This window comes from Corapipo altera, unplaced genomic scaffold (assembly GCF_003945725.1).
Source record: "Corapipo altera isolate COAL_440 unplaced genomic scaffold, ASM394572v1 316, whole genome shotgun sequence".
Taxonomy (NCBI): Eukaryota; Metazoa; Chordata; class Aves; order Passeriformes; family Pipridae; genus Corapipo; species Corapipo altera.
The window spans coordinates 170,418-197,727 of record NW_020884974.1 but is presented as its reverse complement, the minus strand read 5'-3'; the positions used below and the strand labels follow the sequence as shown (position 1 = coordinate 197,727).

At 41.2% G+C, this 27,310-nt stretch overlaps 2 protein-coding genes across 10 annotated transcripts in view; both read left to right on the top strand.

The window, feature by feature from the left end:
* RABGAP1L (RAB GTPase activating protein 1 like) overlaps positions 1-27,310 on the top strand; it is a 225,616-nt gene that overhangs the window by 58,950 nt on the left and 139,356 nt on the right. The gene's annotated exons all lie outside the window — the stretch shown is intronic.
* Positions 11,218-15,994, top strand: GPR52 (G protein-coupled receptor 52). Of its 3 annotated transcripts, none has more exons than XM_027665284.1 (3): positions 11,218-11,336; positions 11,430-12,167; positions 13,044-15,994. In XM_027665284.1, exon 3 carries the CDS (start codon positions 13,236-13,238, stop codon positions 14,319-14,321), a length of 1,086 nt encoding a protein of 361 aa, XP_027521085.1. In that variant the 5' UTR covers positions 11,218-11,336; positions 11,430-12,167; positions 13,044-13,235; the 3' UTR covers positions 14,322-15,994. The 3 variants fall into 3 exon arrangements, with proteins under 3 accessions (XP_027521085.1, XP_027521084.1, XP_027521086.1); XM_027665283.1 differs by having other exon boundaries at positions 11,218-11,340; XM_027665285.1 differs by lacking the exon at positions 11,430-12,167 and having other exon boundaries at positions 11,218-11,340.

Sequence of the window (27,310 nt, the reverse complement as noted above, 5' to 3'; positions counted from 1 at the left end):
CCTGCAGCAAATGGCTCTGTGGCCTTGACCAGAGCTGTGATTCCTGAGAGAGAACTCGATTTTAAACGATCAACTTGATCTTGGTATTCCTCTTTCCTCTCAAATCCACTTCTTTCTCACCATCCTCTGCTCTCAAACAATGGTTGCATAACTGTTATTCAGGAGGCTGCAGCACTCCAAAGCTGGAGCTGGAGTTTTAGAAATCCTATATATTTTATTGAGGAGAGCAAACCACCTTTTCCTGACTGTTAGTTGCAGGTTTCAGTATGTTAATGTTTGATACCTTAAGAATTAAACAGAGAGCTCCAAACGCTTAGAGACAAATGTGAAGAATCCAGAAGTATGCTTTAAATCCAGCCTCTTTTATTTCTCCTGAGAATTCCAGTTAAATTGGTGTTTAAAGTCACTTCAAATGCCTTTATTAACAGCAGAACTGGCGGCCAGCATTTGGTTAAAGCATGTTTTCCCATAGCAGTGGGCAGCAGTCCAAAACAATTGAAATAGTAACAAAACCCAGCAAGACTTGAGCTGCATGTGAAGAAAAATCCAGTCATACGTAAGTGATGAATACATCACTTAAATCTGGACTGGAATTTGGCATAGGGGTGAATTCTGATACCTCCTGCTACCTTACTTAATGTATGACTTCTTTATGATAAAACCCCCCCAAATGCTTATCTGTGTGTTCTTCAGGATATTCTTTTAAAGGGATGAGCCAGTATGAAAGTAGATTTAACTGTAATCACTTCAGAAGAGATCAGAGACCTATATTTCTTCTTTACAGCCTGTATCCATTAAGGAATTTTTTCCCTTTGCAGTGATGAGTATGTTCATACAAATTAAGAGTAATTTCCCTATCAGCAAGCAAATTTGCAGCTGCTGAGGTAAACTAACCAAAAGGAGTTCTATTACAGTCTGCTACTGCATATATTCTTTCTAATAATCACTTCTATAGGTTTTTGTGGTCATACACAAATATTTTGGCAGCTGAGATTTTTTACTTGTTGAGGGTTTTCATCAGTTGTTTCTTAAGCTGACAACTGAACATTGACGATATGGAGCTTCACGTATTTTAATCACATCCTGCACATGACAAAGCCATCTTCATATGGCTGGTTTGTCTCTGAAGCAATCTAGTTTCAAAATACCACTTTTTTTTTTTTTTTTTTTTTTGTTTTTTGCCTGGGTAGTACAGTACACAGCCTGAATGGAAAACTAAATCGTTGTTAACAGGGGTTGTGGTTTCAGACCGTGGGCTGAAACCCACGGTCTGAAACCAGAAGAGGTTCCTTTTGTGTACTCTTACCTAACAATTTCAGGGCTAATCGCAGTAATTTGTGGATTTCTATTTAGAAAACCTCCTTCCCCCCATTTCCCTCTTAGAGGGATTCCCTGTGCAGGTGTGGGATGAGGGTGAGGTGGGAGCACAGTGCCGGGATGGGCAGGTGAGGCCAGTTTGGAGGCAGCCTTAGGTAGGTTAAGGTAACATCATAGTCCAGGTGTGCTCCTTGGGACCTGTGTGGCAAATCTTTTGTGGATTTGTAAAGGTAATTTCAGGAAGCTCTTTTGGTCTTTTTTGGCACTGTCCAGGATTTCCTTTGCCTGTCTATGAAGACCCTCAAATTCTTCTTTAATGGAAAATTGAAAATACATCAACGCATGTTCGGGATAAAATGTGCTTGCAAGTGTTGGAATGAATATTCTTTTGGGATGCTTTTAATGTATGTATGCATGTATATACAGTGCAGAATGGCTACTCCTGATATAATAAGAATGATGCTGAATGCCATGGATTAACATGGAGTGGTATTTGAGTGGCTGCTCGTTTTCTCTGAACTCAACTTACAGTTGGGGCAGCCGAACTTGATTAAGTTTAGGATATTATACAATGAGGAAACTAGTTCTATAGAGGGCTCAGAGGGCTGGTTGTCTCTTAAGGAGTGTCTGCAGTGTCTGGTTGAGTCATCACCAAAACTTGAAAAGATGCAGCCTGACTCCTTTAGCCCAGGCATAGGCAGAAAGTCCCTCCAAAACTGTGATTTAAAGCATTGATATTCCCAGGTCCGGGGTTTATCCTGGCTGATGCAAACATAGGTGTAGTTAGTGAGTGTTGTACATGGAGTTGCCTTTGCAGAAACTGTTGACTTGGTCACAGATTCATTAGGTAACATTTACCTACATTGAGTGCATTTCTAGAAGTACCTGTGGCTTCACGTGGTGCTTAAGAGTTAACTGTGTATCCACCTCAAGGATTAATATACTGAGGCTGGGGAAGCAAAACTGCAGAAATACCCTTGAATTTGTCAGTATTATCCTTACTCCACATCCTTGTGGTATTGTTTGAATTTCCAGTGTATATCTCTTGACTTCTGTGCTGCAATAAGGAATTACTCTGATTCTTTTCCCTTTAGTGCAAGTGAAGAGCCTGACTTTGAGCTGTGTTCTTGGCCATGCTGGTCCTGCATGCTGGTGGACTGGGCTGAGAGACTTTTCATGTGGGTCAGAAAACAGTTATGAGTAATGCTGGCAGGAGCCTTGATATTCACTGCAGTGAAGCCAAAATACAAAGCACTTGTTGTGTTAAAATATCGGCTTCACTGGGATCCCAGCACATGCCACGTACATGGTTCCAGTGCAAATATTGCCAGTATAAGTTACTGTTTCTAGTCATAACTCTCTGAAGTATCTGTTAAATACTTTGCTTACTATTAATTAAGGCTTATCTCAGTATGGGCTTTGGACCATTTCACAGTTTTGTTAATTTTTAATAGAAGTAGCAATTTTGACAATCTGAGAAGTGTTGGGAGATAGCAGGTTCTCTGAGATTGCCGTGGAAGTGCTTGTGTAGTTAGGAGCCCTGTAATGATCATCAAGGATGTACCAGAAATCTAAATATCATAATCTTGTAGTTATAGTCATCTTTATAATTCCATATGTATCAAGGGGCAGAACTCTGCTGCTTCAGACAGATGAATTTTGGTATTCCCTCACTTTTCAGTACTTAATTTAAAATCATCAAGTAACTTTTAGTTATAGAATCACAGAATGGTTTGGGTTGGAAGGAGCCTTAAAGATCATCTCATTCCACCCCCTGCCATGGGCAGGGACACCTTCCACTAGGGCAGGTTGCTCCAAACCCCATCCAGCCTGGCCTTGGACACTTGCAGGGATCCAGGGGCAGCCACAGCTTCTCTGGGCAACCTGTGCCATGGTGTCTTTTGGTCCTTGTGGTGACTGATATAAATGCTGTCCCGTTGCTGTTGATTTTGATAATAAGCTGATACACTTTGTAGATGTGGGTAAGGTCACCAGGATATCAAATAAGTGCCATAAGGTGTGTGTTTCTTCCTACTGGCTATGAGAACTTGGGATGACTAATTTTCTGCTCACCTTGGTCTACTCCCTTGTACTCTGTGGAGTTCTCTGGAATTGTACTAATTGTGATCTCTAAAGCAGAAGCCAAAAAAAACCCCAACCTCTACTTATCTCTGAAGCTCTTTCTGAAAATTGAGTCACAGACGTTACATTTTAAGCCAGCAGAATGTTTGATTATTCTACTTTTGACTGCCTTTAAAATTCTAGTTGCCATAACAACTTTATTTCTATATTTTTAGCACATCAGTTGCCATAACAATAAAATAAAGCTTTTTGAATGTAAGCATTTTCTCCCTACTTTTTTTTTTGCTTTTTTAGGGAGGGGAAGGAAATGTACCAAAGCTCATCTCCTGTGAGGACTTGGGTTAGAACATTAGCTGAAAAATAAGGGTTTTTTAATCTAGCCTTATTCCATTTCTCTGGCATTTTTTTGCCTACTGAGTGTTTTCATAACTTAGGCAGAAAAACGAATGCAAATCACTGTGTAAAGCCTTTCCTTTGTAGGAAATTGCTGTTGGGATTTTGGTTTTATGTGTTGTAGTTAGTGTGTTAAAAAACCTTAACCGGTAGTGGGAAATTTCCATTATCTTTATTTCATTACATGGAATGGCTATAAATAAAGTGTGTGGTTACTGACTTACAGGCTGTGTTGAGTTCAGCCTGTTGATACCCTGAGTTATGGGCAGTTTTATGTGATAGGTCTTTAAAATATATGAATTAAGAGATTGACGTTTAGCTAAAAGCCATAATCTTGAGCAGAGGGGAAAGGTTTATGTGTGAATTTAGTATTGATGAAAGAAGTTAGACTTGAACTTAATCTGTAGACTTGACTTCTCCATTCCCCCATAGTGTCCTTTCCAAAAGGACTTGCAGATCTCAAATATGCTGTCTTTATATTTAACCTGTTTTTAGTGCTGATAAAGTTTATGTTTAATTTCAGCTATTTTTCTTAGAGATGGCAAATAGTGTCAGGTTTGGTATTTCTTCTAGAATTAACAATTTCTCAGCTCACGTAACATTTTACATGTGCCAATTTCTGGCTATAAATATAAATGTCCTCATTATCTAATACAATCAAAGTAATTTAAGACAGAGTTTGCTGGTTATTGGAAGTTGAATGTATTTAAATGTTATTAATCTTGAAACATAGTTATCAGATGTGAGATGATTTTATAAATTTTAATTAGCCAGTTTTTAACTCGAGGTGAGAGGAAATTAAAAATCAGTAATTCCTGCTTTCAGTGGCCTTTTCCAAACATCTCCCACTGCCAGGTTCCATGCCTGTGAATTAGCCAGGAGTCTAATTCCACTGTTATTTGCAAAATTTTCCCTCTACACCACTCTCAGTAGGAAGCTATTCCTTGTCTTTTTGTCTTTTTTCATACATGGATGTCGATGTTAGTGTGTGCTGATATAGATCCATGCTGGAGGAGAATATGAGTGATACCTCTTCAGCACTTCCAGCTGGGAGGAAAGTTTGGTCTAAATGAAGCTGAGCTTAAAATCCCTAAAAAGAAATTGTGCCACCCTTCAGGCTATAAATAGTTTTTGTGCCATATCCTTTCCATGTTCCTCTTTTCCATTTCTTCACAAAGTGATAGAATAATAATCCCGAGCAACACTTGGTTTAAAGATAGTCTTTGAAAAAATCACTATTTATTTCAATTGTTCTTAGCTTTATTGTTCTTAAGAAACAATGGAATTGGATTTATTGGGATCTGGGGTTGGTCCCACCTGCTCCCCAGTGCATGAAAACAATAACCACTTCTCAGTTGTAAAGTGATTTTTGCCCCCACTAACAGTCAGAGCTGGGACTTTATCTCCTAAATGATCCTGGTTGTTCCGTGCTTTTCTGAGCCACCTCTCTGCTCCTTGAGCAAGCGCTATTTTTAAAAATCTATTAAAGGAAAAGTTTAGAGTGGAATGTGTCAGTTCTGTGCGCGAATGAGAAATGAACTGTCAGTGTGACTGGGCACGTGTTTGCAGCCAGCCTGTCTGGATTAGACTGGATGCTCTGGAGGATGTTCCTTGAGCATTTGCCCCAAGCCACATCCGTTGAAAGTGGATTTCAGTCTGCTCCTGACATGTATCCATGAGTTTGTCACACAGTAGCTGCCACTTCACAATGTTTAGAAAAGGAAGTGGAACTTTATGCTTTGGTGCATCCAAAGGTGTGGCTCTAAAAGACAGACAGAAGTATGTGGGTTTGATCCTCGTGTTCGTGTCTTAGTCGTTGCTTTTGCACAGGCCTTACAGTTGGCTTCCTAATTAAGGCTACAATAAATTATTCATCAGTTGAACTCATTAAATCAAAACTGGTTGCCTTTTAAAAGGTCATGCTGTAGTTTAAGAGAACTCTTTGGCTCCCAGTGTGTGAAAAATCAAAGTAGGTGATCACAGAGTTTGGGATATTTTTTTTTTAATAGCCTTAAGAATTCTTATTCTGGCTCTGCTGAAATGGAATTACTGCTATTACTGACTGATCTTACACTCCTGCCAAGTCAACTGGAATCCTTTTCGACATTGAGATACACTTTTAGAATACCACTGTCTGTGGAATGGAACTCCTGGCTTGACGTAGACGAAAGTATTAGTAAAAGCACAACTGTGTCAAAACACACTGCTAAAAAGTTTAATGAATGCAGTGCTGAAATCTTTTAAATATTATTTCAAATAGAGAAATGATTCCCTCAGGAAAGGAAAGGGTAATACTACCTGCACTGTGCAGACTATTCTCTCTGTTTCTTCATTTATCATTCTCTTAATTGCTGTCTTCCGTCTTGTGATTTAACAGGTGAATATTTTAATTGTCCCTTGTAAGAAGGGAGCAGTGGTAAGTAGTAAGTCTGTTCTTTCGCCAGTATACTTTTCTTTTTTAAGCTGGTCCTACTGTTAAGAGCAGGTGGTTTAGTTTTAGTAGCACATGCATGAAACTGAGGACACATGTTTAATTTTTTGCTTTTCATACCATCTTAAGACGTTTTTCTTGTACTTCCAATGCATTTCTTACCATATGTGGTCAGTCAGTAAATAGCATCCTTCTGTAGCTTAAGTGCTGTTTGTTTAAAGCAAATGCTGTTCAGTGCCTGAAAAATGCTAATTATCACCATTCATTAGACTGCACAGCATTTCCCTGAAGTAGATTCACTTCTTGACAGTTTATTGCATGGAGTTTTATTTCTATTGATTCGAGGCAAAGGAATTTGGTGGAATTTCTCACTCCGAATTGAGCTTGTAAAGTGGGTGCCGTTTGTCACAGGGGCATCAATATCATCTTGAGGGAAGCTCCTCCTGAAAAAATAATGTTCATTTTTTGTTTTGCATTTATCTGTGGGTGGCATCCCTGCCCATGGCAGGGGGATGGAACAAGATGATCTTTAAGGTCCCTTCCAACCCAAACCATTCTGTGATTCTATGAAATATAATCCATGAGACTACAGGCAGCAGTGTTTAAGGGGAGATTATGGCAGCAATTTACTCCAAAAACTTGCTTCATATTTATTAAATACATGAATAATGTTAAGAGCTAATTTAAAAGCTTCAAGCTTTAGAAATGTTTGATGTAATTGTTGCTTAATGGCATGAAAAGACTGCACAATAAACTTGCAAATGTGAATGCCCATCTCTGTCTACTTATCCACATGAAAAAAAATATTATTTGTCCATTTCTTCTTGTTCTGCATCACAGCATCCTAATTGCCTGACAGTTAGGTGATACTGATATTTGCATCCTTAGAAACTGCATTGGAAAAGGACTGAGCTGGGAGTCCAGTGGAGGAACAGGCTGAACCTGAGCCTGCTGGAGCAGTAGTGAAAGGAGAAGGGCTCATTAGCTCCCTTCCACATCTCTTCCCCGTTTAGAAAGCTCTGTCCTCTTCCAACCTTTTTCCTGAACTGTCCCCACCCTCCACTCCAAATTACTCCTTCCTTCTCCCCCCCTTACAGAACCTGCTGTGTTGCTGCCACCAAATTCAGTTTTGCCCTAATGCCGAAAAGACCTGTGCAGGCTTTGGGGATAACTTTTTTCCTGCATCCATGAAGTTAAGTGCTCCTCAAGAGCATCTGCATTTCAGAAATGCAGCTGTGTCACTGGTACCTCTTGGTCTTCGCTGCAGCACAAGAGTACGTGGGCCATAGCACTGTAAAATGTTTGCGGCATTCCTTGGGATCATGGGGTGGGAGGGAGAAGGAAAGGAGCTGCTCTGTGATAGCAAAACCAATAAATGAGACTGTCAGGTGGAGAAGTACAAATTTCTACAATACACTGTAGTTTCCTTCAGAACTGACACTTCTGAATTTTCATTACTGGCCCAGAAGTGTTTAGTCTTGATGAGGATGAAGACAAACCACAGCAAGAAAAATCCTGAGTGGATGGTGGGAGTCACAGGCTGTGAAAACTCCATCCTTGGAGATGTTCTCACCTCAGCTGGATGTAGGACCCAGCACAATAGGGCCTAAATTTGGCATTGGACCTGAATTTGAACTTGGCCCTGCTTTGAGCAGGGCATTAGACCAGATGATATCAAGAGGTGCCTTCCAACAGAAAGGGTTTAAGGCGGCTAAGATTGTTTGGAGGAAAAATAAAGGGTATGTACATATAAATATATATATATATACACTTCTTATATCTCATCATACACTTATACTCAGGTCAAAATCCCTGTGTAAGCCAGAGCTCTCTATGGCAGGTTTTAAATTGACAGCTGTAGTGGGTGGATTTGGGGAAGAGGCTTTATATTCCAAATAACAAATAAAACCAATTTCTACCTTAAATACAGCACCAATATGACTTCACAGAGCAACTTTAGATGCTAGTCTGATGTAGAATAACCCAACCATCTACACATACACACAGTTTTTAAGGCAACAACTCATTTTCCTTCTTCCTCTCCTGCTTTAAGCTGCACTACAACTGCAAGCTTTATAGGATAGAAGTATTCTGGAGGCATTAGTAGCAAAATCAAGCCATCCATGAGATAAATGCCAGAGGTAGTTAAGCTTAAAAATAAAGCAAACTGAAGAAACACCTTTGTTATACAGACTTAAAAGAAAGTGCATAAAAGTACTTAAAAAACAGAGTTGGGCAGAAGAAAAGAAGCTGAGGAGCTGGTATATATCAGCACTGCCATTCAGGTCTGCACCTAAGTAAATAACTACTGTGTTCCTCATCTCACCCTCTCAGCTGCACCTCCCTGCTCTAATCAATGCTTTTAAAAAGATTTTACAGAAATTACTGTTGTCCATTTAATCCGGGTGACCATCCAATAATTTAACAAAGAAAGGCTTTGAACTACAAATGAGTGGTGGGACTGAGATGCTGCCGTGTGCACTGCAGGGATTGTTTCCATCAGTCCTGTTGCCTCAAAATGAAAGACTCGGGGAAACAAATATTTCTATTCCTTTCCAAATAGAATGACCAATAGATTGTTTTCCTGCTTGGAGCTTCTAAATCTCTCTTTGTATGTATGGACTTTTTCTGTCTGAGGAGCTTTATCTGGTTTCCTTTCAGGGTCACACATCACCACTGCTTTCAAAGCCTCTCTTCGCATACACAAAGCTCATGCTCCTACCACATCCCCTCTGTTTTCTGCGGCATCAGATGGTGCGAGTCTTCTGTTTTGGGTGGTAACTTGTGTTGTTTCTAGCTGATGTAATTTATAAAGAAGGTGTGGAACTGCTCCTTCTCTTACACTTGAAGAGTGCTTCGTCCTTCTGCTGGACATAACCAGCTATGGAACTTCTGCACCGTGTACAACACTGCCTTGGTGACAGCCATTAAATTCTTCCAGTAGAGCTTTTCTCTTTCTCACTTCCTTTTCTTTACACACAAATTAAAAAAATCCTGAAGAACATTTGTTTAAAACTGTTCCAGAGTCTCAAATGTGTCTCTAAACACAAATCTAAACTTTTCCCAGATAGCTTTTAACGTGCCACCGCTGGTACAACATTCTGGTATTGCCACATCTTGTAAAATTCCATCTAGAATTGCACAGTTTCGTCAGGACTGGCTGATTTCTGCTTTAATTTTCACTTGCCTCCAAATCTACGTAAAATACTGCAAGTTAGTGCTGTCAGCCTGGTGCAATTTGCAGTGAGTAGCTGAAGTGATGAAGCCACTGGCAGCTTGCAGCATGACTGGCTTTTTGAGAGTGAAGGAAGCCTGCTTGTATTCCCACAAAGAAATCCAACTTCCCTACTTTTGAAGCACTAAGTCCCTTTAATTACAATTTCTGCAAAGGAAGTGTTTTACCTGTGTCTAGAACCAACCAGCAGAGGTTGCCATTGATTTTTCCTGTTACCTACTCAGCAGAGCCTGGATTTCTTGTACCAGAGCTGAAATATTTGGCTGCCACGAGGGCTTGTTGTCAGAGTTTGGCACTCTGGGCACACACAGCGGGCACCAGCTGGGGCTGACCTGTGAACAAGGTGACTCAGTGGTCACTGTGACATCTGGGAGCTTTAGTAGTTCCCAGTCCTCAAATCTGTATGGAGCAGGATGCACTGAGCATCCTGTGGTCCACTTTGTGTCACGCTTTACCTTTGCTTAGCTGATGTGCCCTTGTGCCTTTGGGGCTTTCTGATGTCCATTTTAAGGTGTTCTGGCCCTTTATGTCCCTGGTGCCAACGAGCCAGCCCAGAGAGGGGGTGGAGAAGTCCAGGTTCCTGCCATGCCTGTGCTCACCGTTGTTGTTCTCCTCCCTCACAGGAGTGAAAAGAGGAGGAATAAAAATTGCTCTCTGTTATTCTGCCCGTGGTATGGATAGCTCGGGCTTAACGCTGTGCTCAGGGGCTAAATTTAGTCATTAAGTCTATTGTTTCAGCCATTTGCCATTCTGAGGTATCAGAGCAAGTTTAATATTTATTAAATCCTCCGATGGAAGACTTTGGAATAATCACACGCCCTTACTGCAAACCACTCTTACATTACTGCAGTTTGTGCTGCCTCACATTGCTACAGACTTGTCATTCAGCCTTGAATATTCGCTCCAGGCAGTACTCGAAATACAAGATGTTAACCCAGGAGCAGCTTATTAAAATTTTGCCTGTGGTTTGCCTGGGAACTGAAAGGATTTAAATCATTGTAGTTTCTAATGACTTAGTTGATTAAAGCCTCCAGTACCATCCCTGACACATCTTTTGCTGATCGATAGCCCAAGATGCTGTTCTGTGGTTGGTATTTTGGTACCTAAATCTGCTGTTTCACTGTCTAAGGACGCACGGCGTGGCTGTGTGAGGTAACTTTGATGGTTGTACTTCTGTGACTGGGTTTATTTTTGGAAAGCACGAAGTAAACAAAAGTTCTGAGTCCTTAATCAGGGAATAGCAGCATCCGTTTTCAGGAGTAGAGAGCTCAGTTAATTGGGTTAAGTTTGGAAAGTAATGTGCTACTCACAGGTATTTGTATTTAAACTGATGTTGAAGCAATTAGAGATTGGTACAGTATTGAAAGCAGGAGCAGATGAGTTTTATAATCTATATATTGAGGATGGAAGTAATTAATTAGGGGAAGTAATTAAAAAGGGGGGAGGGGCTGTAATTGTCTTTTAAGCAAGACTAGGAAATTTGTGTCAAACCAGGGCAGGTATTTCGCCAAGCAAAATTGTAACACCTTTGCCGAGGTATTAAACCTCCGCGGGTGACGCCTGAAAAGTGCACCCCGTGGCTCCCGGAGTGGAGCCCCTCGGCTGCCCCGGCTCGGTGCGGCGGGCTCCGCTCCGCTCCGCTCCCTCCTCCCCGCCGCCCTTCCCGGTGCCAGCGGCGGCGCCATTGGATGTACCGGGAGCAGGGGAGCGGCAGGCACCGCTCCAGCGCCGGCGGGCTGCGGCGGCGGGAGGAGGAGGAGCAGGAGCAAGAGCAGGAGCCGGGAACGGGCTCAGGTGCAGGCACCGCTCGCACGGGGGAAGCAGCGCCAGCCGCTTCAGCCGCACCGCGCTGACAGAACTCCCCGGCAGAGGATGCGTGTAGGTGAGAAAGCTTCTCTATTGCTTTAGCGGGGAATTAGAGGAAGGAGTGATTTTTTTTTTTTTTTTTTTTTTGGTATTGTTGCATTATAGACAAAGGGAGCGAATAGCCGGAAATATTCTGGGATGTTATAAAACCTAAAAGGACTTTACAGCGTGGTGATACAAGACAGGAAATGAACTCCAAAAAGAACGCTTTCTCTCAAAGTACTGCGACAGAATTGAACATTGAGCTCTTCTGGTGTCTGAAATTCCTCCCGAAGACACGGCAAGGACTATTAAAGTCATCCGAGAGATCCCGGTACTTTTAAAGAGACTTAAAGCAAATGCCAGCGTAATATCTGAATGACCTTGGAGATTATTTCATGTGGATTCATTAATTTTCACTGCCAGTCTTCTAGTCTCAGGAACTCTAGGATTAAAGATGGTTTTAACGTTTTAGGGGCCTTTCAAAAAACAAGATTGTATACATTTAAGTACCTGCCTAATGGTTCCTGAACTAATCAAGCATTTACTTAGAACTGAACACAGAAGATCCTTTCTTTTAACATTTTCTCTCTCCATAACTTTGACTAAAATGAACAAGGTAATGTCCTGCAATTAGAAGAGCATTTCTTTTAAAGCAATTATTTATTATGCTGATCATCTAATAAATACAGAAACCCTAAACCCCTGAGAAGATGAAGCTGAATAACAGAATAATGGAGTAGTAAACAATGGCAGCTTTTCTAGTCAAATCAGCATTTCATTAGCTTCCCAGCAGAATGAAGATGGAAGTTTCTGAGCTCGTTGTGTGGGGGTTTGTGAAATGATTCAGGTGTTGCTACAGAGGTGAGCAATATCATGGCTATACCTATGAAATCCTGGGTACTGATCCACTGTAGCAGATATGGCAGAGTTTCCAAAGATGATTATTTTAAATTGCCGTTGCTGAAATTAAATTCAAGAGGATTTATTTTGTCTCTGGGGACATTGAATTATGGGTCTCACATTAATAATTGTAATGGACTATAACTGTTTGAAGGAACTGTGAATATTGACATAAGTCTCCAAATTCTATTCTTAAATTATTTTCATTTTCAAGTGAATAGACACAATCTTCCTCATTGTATGTTAGATGTATGTTTTCTTTCTTAGGAGTCAGAGGACAAGTCTGCCTCATCCCCCACCCATCTCCCTCCAAATAAAATTCATTATTAATACCCAAACAGTGGTGAGTCTATTGGAATTAACCTTGACAAAAATGTTTTCCTTACCTTTCCAATGAATAGCACGGATAAGACGGAATACCATCTCCTGAATGGAACCAGGAAAGACAGCATTAGAGGATGAACTTTTTCCTTTAGTCTCCAGTCAATCTGTGATTTAAACTGAGACATGATAAAGATTATCTCCAGTAACTGCTGGTCCAGGAAACCTGAGCTGTACTGAGGTTCCTCCTTCCCTTCCTCCCCCTCTCGCCAGTATATTCCAAAGCAAAGGACTTTCTCAGGAAAATAAGCAGTCAGAGATTTCCCTCCCCTCCTTCCCTGGGAAATGAATGTGTCCCTTTTGTCAGTTTTTATTTCCGTATTTCTGGGTGCCTGCTTGTTTTAGAAGTGCCTTGTGTTTGCTAAAGATGGGTCAAGAGCACTGGAGGAGCTGATCAGTGGCCTTTCTCTTTCTGGCTTTTGTTTTTCTTTTCTTTCTTTCTTTCTTTCCTTAAAGCCAAGGTGTGCCAGAGGTGATGCACTGATGCTGAGGAGGCATCAACAGCTATGGGACTGTAATCCCCTCCCATGTAAGCACTGGCAGTGTCTGCAAAGAGAGATCTGGAGTCGCTGGAGCAGAGTTTAGCTGCTGTTCAGCAGGTCACCTGCTCACTCAGGCTCAGATTGCAGTGTTCCCTAAGCACAAAGCATGAACCAGTCCCGATGGATTGAATGGAGGACTCTGAATATGAGCAGTAGTGTTATGAACATATCTGAGCACCTCTCCTGCCCTCTTGGATTTGGTCACTACAATGCAGTTGACGTCTGTATCCTTGAGACAGTCGTTATTGTCTTGCTCACATTTTTAATCATTGCGGGTAACTTAACTGTGATATTTGTTTTCCACTGTGCTCCACTCCTGCATCATTACACCACCAGCTATTTTATTCAGACCATGGCCTATGCTGATCTTTTTGTTGGAGTCAGCTGCTTGGTTCCTACTCTGTCACTGCTCCACTACCCGACAGGTGTCCACGAGTCCCTGACTTGTCAAGTTTTCGGATATATCATCTCTGTGCTCAAAAGCGTGTCTATGGCATGTCTGGCTTGCATCAGTGTGGATCGCTATCTCGCTATAACAAAGCCTCTCTCCTATAACCAACTGGTCACCCCTTGTCGCTTGAGAATCTGCATTAGTTTGATCTGGATATACTCTTGCCTGATCTTCTTGCCTTCCTTTTTTGGCTGGGGAAAACCTGGTTACCATGGAGATATTTTTGAATGGTGTGCTACCTCCTGGCTAACTAATGCCTATTTCACTGGCTTTATTGTGTGCTTACTCTACGCTCCTGCTGCCTTTGTCATCTGCTTCACCTACTTCCACATCTTTAAGATCTGCCGGCAGCACACCAAAGAGATAAACGATCGGAGAGCTCGCTTTCCGAGCCACGAAGTGGATGCTGCTGGGGACACCGGGCACAGCCCCGACCGCCGCTATGCCATGGTTTTGTTTCGGATAACCAGTGTGTTCTACGTGCTGTGGCTCCCCTATATCATATACTTCCTGCTGGAGAGCTCGAGGGTGTTGGAGAACCCTGCACTCTCCTTCCTAACGACATGGCTTGCTATAAGCAATAGTTTCTGCAACTGTGTGATTTATAGCCTCTCCAACAGCGTTTTCAGGCTGGGACTGCGGAGACTGTCAGAGACAATATGTTCATCTTGCACGTGTTTGAAAGACAGGGATGTGCGGGACCCTAAGCCGAGGAAACGGGCTAACTCCTGCTCCATTTAGAGACAACGGGCGCATGTAATCAAATGCAGAGTTTCAATAGTATCTGCTGTGTCTGGAAACTGGCCAGAGAGAAATGTTTACTTGAACAGCTTGCCGTGGTGTTAGAGGGAGTTTAAAAGGGATCGTGGAAAAGGAAAAGGCTGCTGTGAGAGGGGTCACTGGACTCTGGGGGAATTGTGAGGAGAGCAGTTCCACAGAGACGATGAAGAAAGTCAGGACTAAAACCTTCCAAAGGGCGCGTGAAGTAACTACCAGTAACTATCAGAGGAGGTTCCTCATAAAATAAATAACTTAGTTACTACCTTATGTTTTACCCCTTGTAGACAAACTGTCCTACTATCTTTGTGTCAGAATATACTGTAGCCTTCTGAATCTCAATATATTTAAGAGGAAGCAATCAACATCACAGTAAGCAGCTATCCATAAACTATATACCTGAGGACTGTAGTAGATACTGCAGGTTAATAATCAGCTCTGTCTCTGCTCACATCCTATACAATTTTCAGTTGTACAATGCATAAACCCTGCCCTGGGCATGATGCTGTGGGATTAACCGGCACATTTTGGTACCACTGTCAGAGGAGCTCTCCCTCTCCTTCTCATTTCCCCTCTTTTCCTCCATGCTCTGCATCCCTAGATTCCATTGTGTCTGGGGGGAGTTTAGTTTGAGGGCACCTACGAGGTAAACTGAGTTTCAGACCATTATTCCTGCAGAAAGCACAAGCCCTTCCTGGCTGGCTGAGTGACTGCAGCTGCCTGTGTCCAAGGACTCCTTCAGTCGATCCCACTAAATCAGCACACGGTATCCATGTAGTGTCCTTTAGGGTGTACTAAAGCTTTTCCTTATTGGCTGCACAGACACTCCTAATGCAGAGATGATAATGGCACATAGCAGTGTGTCAGCACTGCTTGGAGAATTCAAACTAACCAGCCCTTCTCTTTGGGAAGTCTAAATTGCTCACTGTTGTAGCTGTCAGTCCATTGTGTGAACCTCGCTTGCACATACTGTACTTTTTTTATTTTTTTTTAAGGGAAAATGTAAATTGTGGTCTGTGCCTAATGTTTTCCTAGCACATGGAATAGGTCAATGCTACAGGGTTAAAAAAAACTTACACTTGCTTTAAGAGAAACACTTTTGTGCCGTTGTTGAATAGCTGTTTGTTAGACAAGTGTTCTCAGAGGAGGTGAACAAGACAGTTTAGTGTTAATTACAGGCCAAGAGCTTCAGTATTTCCTTTTGTACTGAACTGACTTTCAGGTCCACTGATGAAATCTTTCTGATTTTGCAAGGGCGCACATTAGGTTTGTGTAATAAATTGCCAGGGGTTCAGATGCATGCCAGTCGATACAATATTTAAATAATGATTTTGAGCCAAATGTAATTTTCTTAGATGGTTATTGGCTTTTATAAAGGGCCCAATTATTGATTATTGGTGCCTTTTAACACTGCACTATTATTCCTTCTTTCACCAAAATGCATATGTAAAGATTGTGCCTATTACTTTTTGTAATGGAAGCTGACCACGTGTGCACACTTGTGGTTTGACTCTAGAGCTCCCTTAATTCTGTACTCTTTGTTCTGTTGAGGTGGTTCTGAACCCCTGTACATTTTTTTTAAACCTGTAAGAAAGTTGAAACAATGGAATAAAGTAGTATTATGTCTATCAAACCCAGCCTTGGCGTTAGTTCCCTGATGTCACCCTCTGTTCTCTGTGAAAATTCTTTTGGGTGAAGGATTTCAAATCCAGACCTCAAAGCTGCTCACCTGTCTAAAACTGCTGTCTAAAACGTTCAGATACCAGTTTCTGGCATTGCACAGTTTTCAGAGCAGGTTCAAACATGACTTCAGACATTCCTCGAGCTGAGCCGAGCTGTTGCTGACAAGCAGGTCTCATAGATATTAGGGAAAAATAAATCCTATCCTTCTCATGGATCTGGTAATGCTCCATGTCTGCAGGAACGTGTCTGCTGCCTTCTTGTGACAAGTTGCTGTTTATTTCAGAAGGCTCTTTTTGGCTGACTGCTGCTCTGTAAGGTTGTGTAACCCCAGCTGTTCTTACAAACACAGCTTGGGTTCACTTCACTTTGTCATTAGTGTGTCATTGTGTCCTGCTCAGTAGGCCCTCGGTGTGCAGGGCTCAGGTGAGGAACAGTGAAATACCTCATTTCTCACTGCTCCCAGGGCTGCTTTCGTACCAGTAAAGCCATTTCATACCTGTGCTCCAGCACTGGCCGCTTAATGCTTCTGCTTTTCGTTGGCACTTCGGGGGACAAGTTTCGGTGGGACCTTCTGAAATTCAGGAGAAGGTCTAGGAAGTGCCTGAAGCTGAATTAACACTTAGTGAAGCCAGGCTGGGGGCAGCAGCTGGGTGGTGAGCGTGGTACTGTAACTGCAGACCTGCAGGAGCACCTGAGGTAACTCAGCTGTGGCCGTGCCTTAGTTGAACCCTGTCGGTGTGACCTCAGCAGTGCAGTTGATTTTCAAGCTTTATTGCCTGAAAATGGGAGGTCAGAGAGAGGGTTTGGCCTCCGGGGCTGCAGCACGAGGTTTACTCACCCTGGAGGGCAGAGCTAGCAATACATTCCTCTCTACCATGTGGAGTTGTCAGGTGGAACTGGAGATTTCCTTTTCCCTCAGGCTGCTCTTGGAGGCAGAGAGTACACTAGAAATCTAATACCCTGCAAAGAACTTGTAGGTTCCAAGGTTCTTCACCCCCTTTTTTCATTTTTTTTTGTTGAATATTGTTGCTGCAAGAACATTAATTCACTTACCTGGATGCTGAATTTCACCTGCTGTAAAATCACATTTCAAACTGTTCTCTATAAATCTCCTGGCATCTGTCAAATTATACATCCTCAGCAGACTTAAATATTGCTTTTCTTCTTGCTGTTTCCCAGGGGACAGGATCTGACCTGGTGCTTGGTCACATGAATCTTTTAAATATAGTAAGTGTGTTTCATTTTTTGGAAGTGTTTTCTGAACTCATGATTTAAAATTTTTACTTGAGGGAGGTTTGTTATTATTTTACTAATGCTGTCTGGGGGTTCCAACTGGTGCTAAATTCTCTTCCAAAATCATAAGGCTGGGCGTTTTAGTGGATTAAAGGAGTCACAGAAATTCCAGTCCCCCGATCTGTCATTTTTGATTTACATTCTGTCATTATATAAAGTCTCATGTTTTTGTACAAAAATCTGATTAAAGAATGAGACTTTTAAAGCTGGCATTTGAAGCACACATCCCACTTTCATGTGCCTGAAGATCTTTTTGATTTGTGAAATACCTGGTAAATAGGTGAGCAGAGACTAACTAAAGAAGTTGAGAGGAAAAATATGTTGTTGATAACAGAGGTGATAAAAAGTAGCCATAAGAAGAAAACATACATAAAATATTAAATGAAAAAATGAAGAGATAGACCTAATAGATAAGTAAAATAAATATATATCCAAACCCCTCCTTTTTACAGGTAGTTTATATTGTGCTCTTGCATTTCTCTTGAATACTTCTGTTTGCAGTGCCTCAGAGGCAATGTCAAGGGCGATTGCCTCACCATTTTTGGAACCTCATGTCTATCAGCCTCAGGAAAAGTCCTAAAAATTGTGTGATGGCAGCAAAAGCACTGCCACAAAAGTAATCTTTCCTTTACCAAATTTGATGTACTTCCTTATTTTCTGGAATGGCTAAGAGATTTTCTCCTTAAAATACTATTCTTTAAAGGGAAGAGGAATTGTAGTGATGAAAAGCACATTGATGTCTTTTAAAAGTTTACTTATTGTCCTAAAGTAAGATATTTTTCCCCTTGCTTTTGCTTAAGAATCCATTTTGTAGCTGTACTTGGTCAAGCATGAGATATTGTGCAAGGTTTATTTTTGTACTTCCTCTGCTGAAAAGTTGGGAAAAGTTGCTTTACTGAGCCTCCTTTCACAGGTACAGTTTAGGAAGACCTTTTAGAATTCTTGATTTTGTGATTAATTTAAATTCATTAGTGTTTGTCAGTGGAGTATCCATAAGCACACTTAGTTTTTGCACTCAGCAAAAGTAGTAAAATGTCCTTTTTTGGGTAAATGGCCCCAGCGGTTGATATTCCAGTTGACACGAAATGAGGAGTTCCGTCATTATCGATCTCATCGCGGTGTGGAAGTACTTTCTCTTCCCGGGTGGCAGTTGGAGCTAAACTTGTAAATACACTGAGGTTTTATTTTTTAAAGCTGGCGTCTAAGTCCCCAAACCGCTGGGAATATCCCTTTAACAGCTCCCCAGCTCTGTTGCAGCGTCCCTGGAACACCATGGTCCTGGAGCAGAGTTTGCCAGGGAGCAGTGCCAGAGGTTCAGCAGGCCAGTGTTACCGTGGGGGAGGAGTGTCAGTGAAGGTGGCAGTGGCCTCCCCAGCCATCCAGCGGGATCAGCTAATTTGCAGATCTTTCAGTTTCATTGTTGTCACCAAAAGGAGAAGTTCAAGTCTTTGACTTAATCCCTGCCGCCTGTTCCCTCTGACTCCTTTTTTTTTTATGGATGCAGTAGTGCATCTTTCTGCTGAAGAACTGAATTAGATTGATTTGATTGGGCTTTTTTGATTGAAATACTTCATGTATGTCATGTGAATGGCCAAACCAAAGGTGAATTTGTTAACAAGATGCCAATGAATTTCTATGCCTTTCCAGAAATGGCAGCATCACTGAGGTAGTTTTCCTGTCGCCTTCAGCATGGCCTGGAACATTGCTTAAAGATTTTCGCTAACCAAATGGAGTTCAAGTAATGCCTGATTTCCCCCCCCCGTTTTACATAGACATGTTTAAATTTTTTTAAGTTATGTACTGAATTTATATACACAGGTCTCTGCAGTCATTTTTCATTTGTTAACGGAAGTCTTTACTGTTACAGCTGATGGGGTAAAAGTGATGTAGAAGGGTATTTAAGAGGAGCTTCCTTCTTGCAGACACTGATCTACTCTCTGGTGACCAGGGACAGGACCCCAGGGAATGGCTGGAGCTGTGTCAGGGCAGGCTCAGGTTGGATCTCAGGGAAAGGTTCTTCCCCCAGAGGCTGGTTGGGCACTGCCCAGGCTCCCCAGGGCAGTGGGCACAGCCCCAAGGCTGCCAGAGCTCCAGGAGGGTTTGGATGATCCTCTGGGGCACCAGGTGTGTCTCTTGGGAATGGTCCTGTGCAGGGCTGAGAGTTGGACTGGAGAATCCTTGTGGGCCCCTTCCGACTCGGCATATTCAGCGATTTTTCCAGTCATTCTCCAGTGCAATGATTCCTTTCCCAATCTAATATTAGGACAATCCTCTGGGCTCCGTGAGCTGTAAATGCTGAAGGAGTGGGATGTGAATGGAGAGGAAGCCATTAATGGCTCCTTGCCCCAGCACAGCCCCAAGAAAATACTGAAAACCCCTCACTTCTGCATCCATAGTTTTTGTGGCCTCTTCTTTGTGCAAGGACTGTGAAAGGTAGGATGAATGTAAGGAAACTTTAATGCTTTCAGCTGCACTGACAAGTGGCTAAGAAAAGTGATTTCAGGCAGTAAAATCTTTGGGATTTTTTCCCAGCCTTATGCTGACTGCTGCCAGGCTTAAACCTTTGGAGCGGGATGTGACAGCAGTGCTGAAGGGTTTTCATTTTAACCACTGTGAGATCGGTCTGGACAAAGAAGAGGTGACTGAGTTCAAAAATGAAACTTCTGTAAGTGCAGTGATTACCAGGGAGAAGAGTTTTGCTTTTCCTGAGTGATGTTTATCCTTCCTCAAAGCCCACAGTCTAAAGTTTACAGCTGGCAGTGTTAGAAAAAGGGACAGACATCAAGGTTTTGAGAAGGAGAAGCTCAGCTGTGTCAGTGTGAATTCTGTGAGGGCACTTCTGCGTCTTGACAGAATTGCTCTTTGTTTCTTATTTTTCTTTAAGCGAAATTAGATGTCTTTTTTTTCCTTCTTCTGGAAGTTATTTGAATAAGCACAAATTCTTCTCATCATGGAAGAAGTCCATTTGTCCCTTCCAACTCAGCATGTTCTACAATCCTATGAGGTAGTTAAATGAAGGATAGGATGGTGGTTTGGGCAAGTTTAACAGAGGGTCCTGGGAGAGAACCAAGTATGTTGCTTGTGAAACATGTACTTGGAATTTCATACAGTTTGGGCAGGAAAGTCTTTAAACACCTGTACAGGTGAGGGTTTCCAGTCCTTGTATGATCTCACCAGTGTTATTTATGCTTCTGCAGGTACTATTGACAAGTTCTTGTGTGACATCTAAATTTAGAATTATAAACGGACAAATCTGTGACCAGGCAAATTTGTTCTGCCCTGGGAAAGGCACTGGCAGAACCTCCTCTTCCCTTGGCTGTTTGGGGTCACCGGCAGCTCAGCACAAACCCATTTTTGGGTACCAGGATGAGGGATGTGCCTGCCCTCTGCTTAAACTCTTTCTCATGGAGTTAATCCCTCACAAAGGGGTGAGAGACAGGTGAGGGCAGCAGTGCCTTAAACTGCCTCAGCAAGGGTTTTGCAGAGCTCTGTTTATTAGGGCTTTTAATGGTAAGGAAATTCATTGTCATTAAAGAAAAGAGAGATCTATGTGCTTCAAGTAATGAGTTATTATTGGGTCAAGAACAGATTAGTCTGGTTTTCATCTGTGCTCTCAATAGGCCAACGGAGCCTTCCTAAGAATTTGACTGTACTTGGGTGGATTTTGGACGCTGCAGTTTTTATAGGGAGTTTTTATGCAACTGTACATACAGAAGGGTTGTAAACAGTCATTTCATGGCGAGGTTTCAGTGGCAGCTTTTTTTCATTTAGGGACCTTGGGGACCACTTTGTGGCTCGAGTTGGAGAAGCACTAAGGGTGTGCTAAAACTGCCAAAGCCAAGACAACAAACACAGCCTAGAAATGCAAGACCTGTATCCACAACTTGTAATGTTGGATATTCTCCAGGCAATATCTCATGTTGGCTTATGAAAGTGCCACACAGAAAAGCCAGAAATTAGCATGTAGTTCTGCTTATATTCGTTATCATAGTTAAATTTAAGATTTTTGATTTTTTGACTCAGGACTTCTGGAGAGCTTATTTTCTGTGATCTCTTACCTTGGGAACTTGCAACCAATTAATAATTTTCCTTTGCTGGCTGTGCTTTACTTGGTCTCTGGCTTTTGGGGTTTTTGAAGTTCAGTTTTAAATTTGAATTTGCAGTCCAAGTTTGCTGTTATGTAGCTGTGCTTTTCACTTGACTCACAGAGGTGAAAACCTTCATGAGAGCACTGGAAAGATCATATCCTTGAAGGGAACTACATCCAGTCTGACATCTGTTCAGGCTGCTTTTCTTTGCATCTAAAAGAAGTGTTGCTGTACCTTGTTTACCAGATTTCATGTGTCTTGGCAAGAGCCTCAGTGACAGATGACAGGTTCTCCAACCTCTTCTGCTGGTTTGAAACATTATTTGCCACTGATTTTATTTGTACATGTTACTAACTAAAGAAACTTTGTTTTGGTGGTGAATGGGTATTTTGGACATACTTGATCTGTCTGTTGTATTTCCTCTGGTTCTGATGGCAGAATAGGGGGGTTATTGCTTAAGTGCCACTGGTAGTTTTGTCCACCTTATCCCTTTTTTGGGGAAAAGTTATGTCTGTGGTGGTTGGTCGTTGATACAATTGTGCTTCAACGATCATCTTATTTTATGAATTTCATTGCGTTAGTAATGCCTGTAATTTGAAAACAAAAATCGTAACAAAGTGCTCTTGTAATAATGGTATTGGTTTTGTTTAAAAATAAATTTATACCAAGACTAAAATTCTTCCTATTGGTATAAAGAGATTTGAAATGTGATGTGTGTGAGGAGTACTTGTTGGTAATTTATTTTGGGAAAGACTTGGATTTCAAGTGGCAGGTGAAATTCAAGAGATTAAATATAAATATTGGTTCTGAAGAAAAGCAGTCTTGGTTTTCATACAGTAACAAAATGAATTGTGTCTGTTTCCTCTAACTTGCTTATGGAGATGGTAGTTTAATGAGCCATGGCTTAGCAAAAAGTATTGAGATATTAGTAATTATAAAAATAATTATGAAAATCGTTAGAAGTCATCTCTACCATCACCATGGTGTGCCCAAGTGTAACTAGTCCATGTTAGTACAGCTGGAAGGAGTTCTGAGGAATGGCAAAGGGAGCTCCTCTTCTCTAGGGAAGAGTTGAAGTCTCTAGGATTTTCCATCCTAGAAAAGAAAGGATTGAGGTGCAGGGGAGTATGAGAAATCTGAGAGGTCGTGAGTGTCCTCGGGAAGAACTTGGTGTAATCACTCACTGTTTTTCTTCCAGGGGAAAAAAAAAATAAAATGAAAAACTGTGAAAACAAACTGTGTATAGTGAATTGTGGGATGTATTGCCAAAAGAGTCTCTGCATGGCAGAAGCTGACATGAGTTAAAAATCCAGGAAAATTCAAGGAGGAACAGAGTGTTTAGTGGTGTCCTTGTGCATCTGGCCCAGGAGCCCGTGTGCAACAGGTTCTCCAGGGCTGTAAGCCTGTATGTCCCACTGTGTTTGTCCTGTTCTTATCCTTATCCTTACGCATCTATTCCCAGCTGCTGTTGCAGACAGTGTTGATGCCAGAGGACCTACAGCATCTACCCTTCCCTTCCTGCTCCCTGCCCTTGGTACATCCCTATTACTCCTGTACTACCTCTGGATGTTTCTTTTCATACTTGGTTCTGTCAGGAAAAGAATGCCCAGTTTACCTCAGCTGCTTTTTCTGCATAAAATTGTGAGTGAGGAATAAACATCTGTGGCTGTGTGTCTTTGTGTGTGTGTGGAAGGTGGCAGTGAGAGAAGTGTCAGGATGATCAACTGTCTCCATCTTTTCTTGCTATGGAAGCAAAACACCTCCTGGAAAAGTACCAACAAAGCAGTTGTGAAGTTCTGATGTCAAGTATTTAGGGGTAAACTTTTAACTTTTTAAAAAATTGGTACTGACCAGCCAAGCTATTTTATAGGCAGTCACAGCAAAAAGGGCTTCCTTAACCCTATTAAATACTGGGATTTTTTTAATTAAAACGGAATGCTGCAAAAATAGGATGCCTACACTAAGTTGGGTACCCCAACCAAGCTGCAGCTGGTTCAACAGAGCTCCAGCAGTCCTCTACTTCCTTGTGGCATTGGAAAACTTGTGGTATCAAACCAAGAGGGTAAAAGAAAGGGCAGGGACTGCCATGGTGTATTCAAGGAGGAGCAACCAAATCCTTGATGGAATTTCCTTGCCCTGTTGTGGCTGATGACACATGACTTGTGGTGCCCAACAACTAATTGGTATTTTCTCAAGTATTTCTGCAGTCCCCAAAGTTAACAGTGAAGCAAACAGCAAAGGCAACTACCTTTTAGAGCCGTGCTGAGGATCTTTTCCAACGACGCTGCTCCACTCCTAATTACAGCATATTATCTGTTTTCTGAAATAATATATTGAGAAATAAAACCAGAATTCAGACTAGATCTCTGTAGAACTGGAGCTGATGTATTTACAGAGCTGGAAACAGCTCTGCCTGTCAGCAAATCTCCAAAACTCCTATCTCCTCACTAGGTTTTACAGAGAGCTGTTCCATCCTGCTCTTTTCATATTGTGATTAGATCAGTTAACGCCAGTTTGCCCCAATTACATTTCTCATTTGCTTTTAAAAGCAGTATCAATAGTCCTGTGAACAAAAGATGATTTGTTCGGGTCCTTTCTTCGTTGGGTTTCAGTGGCTAAATCATGAAGTGGATTTTCCACGTTCAGATGTGTTTTCCTGTGTTGCAGTTCCATGTACTCCTGCACTTCAGGCTAGCTTGACTTCTCTCCCTCTTCTTCCTTTTGTGGAAAAGATGGGAAAATGTCAGGCAGAATTGCAGCTTTGGATGTCAGTGTTGAAGTTATTTTCGTGACTGAGTTTATCTTGTTCATTTTCTTAGAGTAGGATTTAAGTGAACTTGCAGAAGCCAACAAGACCATGGGCATTACTTCTTATAAAGTAATAATAATTTGAAAAATAATGTGCTGGTACAGAAAATGATGACATTTCATGTGGGTATTTGGTTTATATTGTGGATTTGGGGTTTTTCTGTTGCCTTATTGGAAATGCTCTTTAATTTAAAACACTGAAAAAGGAAGGTGTGTGGGCACTGGCATTTGTAACTTCTCCTAACAGTGTTTGCAATCTAGAAACCATCAAAACTTGGCAATATTTTAATCCAAAAGCATTTTTTGCAGCCTTAAAATATGATAGCTTGTTATTATTAATTATTATGTACATTTTAGTTCAGCCCTTCATTCCTGCTGCACAAAAATTCCTATTGCCTTCAGGGGAACCTGGGAATTGTGAGGAACTGATATGGAAAGCCCTAAACTCCTGTTTTCTTAGCAAGTACACATATGACTCATGACCTGTCCCTCCCATAGCCTGGAGTGCAGCGGGAGCATTGCTAATGAAACAAGTGCATCTGTATTTGTGTGCTCGTCTGGAGACAATATGTTAACATATGTTCCAACAAACTTCTCATTTCTGTTAAAAAATACTGCTAAAAAAATTGTAGACCATGAAAGGGAAAAGAGGGAGAACACTCATCTCTGCTTTGCTACGCTGCACTTCACATATTCAGTCGGTTTTTTGAATAAGCAAATCGACAGGCAGGATTTAAAAGCAGTATGATTTTTTTCCATGCATGTAAAAGTGCTAGTTCTAGGAATATTGTGCTATATTATTTCACATTAGCAAAAAAACTTTAAGTGTAGATTGTTGTGGTAAGCGCAGGACATCTCAAATTATGTCCTTAAATTATACTTTTTAAAAACTTCTCTGTCTCACCTCTGAAGACTTTGGGTTAAATTTTATTAGAGTTTCTTTGTCGAACCCTCCCTTTCCCCCTAATTGTGTTGCTTTGATTTTTTTAATTTAGCAGCATATTGGCCATTTTTTCTTGAAGTGAAATATGACCATATGAACCTAGAAGGCATTAAAACGTTCCACGACTAGATTAAAAATTGAGATTTAATCTTGATTCAGTCTCATTTTTGCTGCTGTCATCTGTTACTGTCCAGTTTGTCTGGTGGACTGTTTGAACATCCAGGATTAGAGCTGGAATCTCAAATGCTGTAGGGAGTATGTGGGGTTTTCTTATGGAAAATGTACTTTTCTATTTATGTAAAAACCAATTGTCCTTTAACTGTTTACTGTTGTGTAGGACCAGTGAGATATTTTGCTGGCTGCTGCTACAAGGAGCCTATTTTCATCGTGAGAGAACTTTTCTCATAACAGAAGGTTGTTGGTCACACTTCAATTTATTATTCTGCTGCCTTTATTGTCCACAACAAAATAACCTCATGCATATAAATCAAGGCCAGGTTGTGGCTTGTGCTGTTAGAAGTGGCCAAAATGATTTATCTCAGTTCAGTCTCTTCAGTTCTTTCTGGTTCTTTGCAGCAGCATCTCTGGTAGTGTTGGAGTTGACCTGCTTTCTTATTAATCGTTTTCTTTCAAAATTAGGGCAATATTAGCATACATTGTGTTATATTTAGATTTCACTCTTCTTGGAGTTCCACGAAATTAGATTTGAAATGGGAATTCACTGTTTTGTGCCATGCATTTGTATCCTGGCTTGGTAACTATTCCAGCCTCTTAGGCCTGGTTCAAAAAATTGGTAGCTCTGAACCCTAATTACAACACACTCATAATATTTGGCATAATTTTAGTTTTAACACTTAGAAAAACGTAGCTCTAACATTAAACTTGGGCCAAGTTGTTTACTTCTCCTGACAAATGAGTAGTTTTGATAAACCAGCATGATTGAAAACTCACTTTCAACATGGGTAGAAAAGGTACTTTTTTCCCTTTTCATTTGTATCTCGGTCTCTTGTTTTTTAAAGATTTGGATATTGATCAAGTGTATAGTTAGAGGCCTCAGAGTTCACACTCATTACGGGTTAGAGAACTCCCAGGAGGTGAATCTCTGCGTGGGAAAAGGCACAAATCCATCCTGAGCTGAGGTGAAGGAGGACGTCCTTCCTCCCCACCCTGTCACACGCAGAGATACCATCTGGGAGCACAGGAGGAGTTCCAGATGAGGCTTGGAGCTCTTCCAGTCGGTGTTCCCGAAACCTTGAAGTGAACAGGACGAAGCACAGTCAGAGGAGGCCTTTCCCCAGCACCAGTACCTTCAATGACAGGATGGTTTTTAAAGCTTTAATTCCCTCCAGTCAGGGTGGAGTGTTTTGGAAAGGTGGAAATTTGAAGTGTTTTTAAGAACATTTTGCTTAAAACCTTCTGTCTTATTTGTGAGGGTGTTTCTTCGTGTGTTGTTATCAAATATTGGCTTCTGGAGCCATGGTTTTTTACACTTCTGATTAGTTAATTTATCTCTCGCAGTAGGACAGAACATGAAGGACCTTGGACAGTTATCTTCACCTTTACTAGTTTTGATTTCTATAATTTTCTTTTTTTCTGTGAAAATCATTTACTGAGACCCGTGAAGAGGAAGATTATTTAGAAAAGCCTCTTAATTTTTTAATTACTAAATTTTTAATAATTACTAAATTTTTATTACTAAAAATTACTTAGAAAAAAAGAGAAATTTTTTGTATTCCTTTTTTCTTAAATGGTTTTAAACAGCCACTTTTTCTCTTGGTTACACATCCGTATTTTTTTCTTGAAGAAAATACCTGATGATGATCCAAATTTGATCTGTTCTAGCACCTTCTCAGTCTCTAGATTTATGTTCATTTTATATTCCTTAAGCTTTGGGTAGTATTTTTTCATCTTTCGAATATCGAATTAAAACAAAACGCACCCCCCAGATTATTAAGATAAGACCAAGAGCTTCTACGTAATTTTGCACTTCTTGATAGTCCTTGTTTGTCTCTCTGAGGTTCCCTTTTCCAGGCTTATCAGTAACCTCCCTGCTCCTTCTTCCAAACCTCAGCAGTATGAGGTTCAGATCTTTAAATGTAAAGGTCGTTCTCAAGTGGCTTTTAGAGAGGGAATAAATA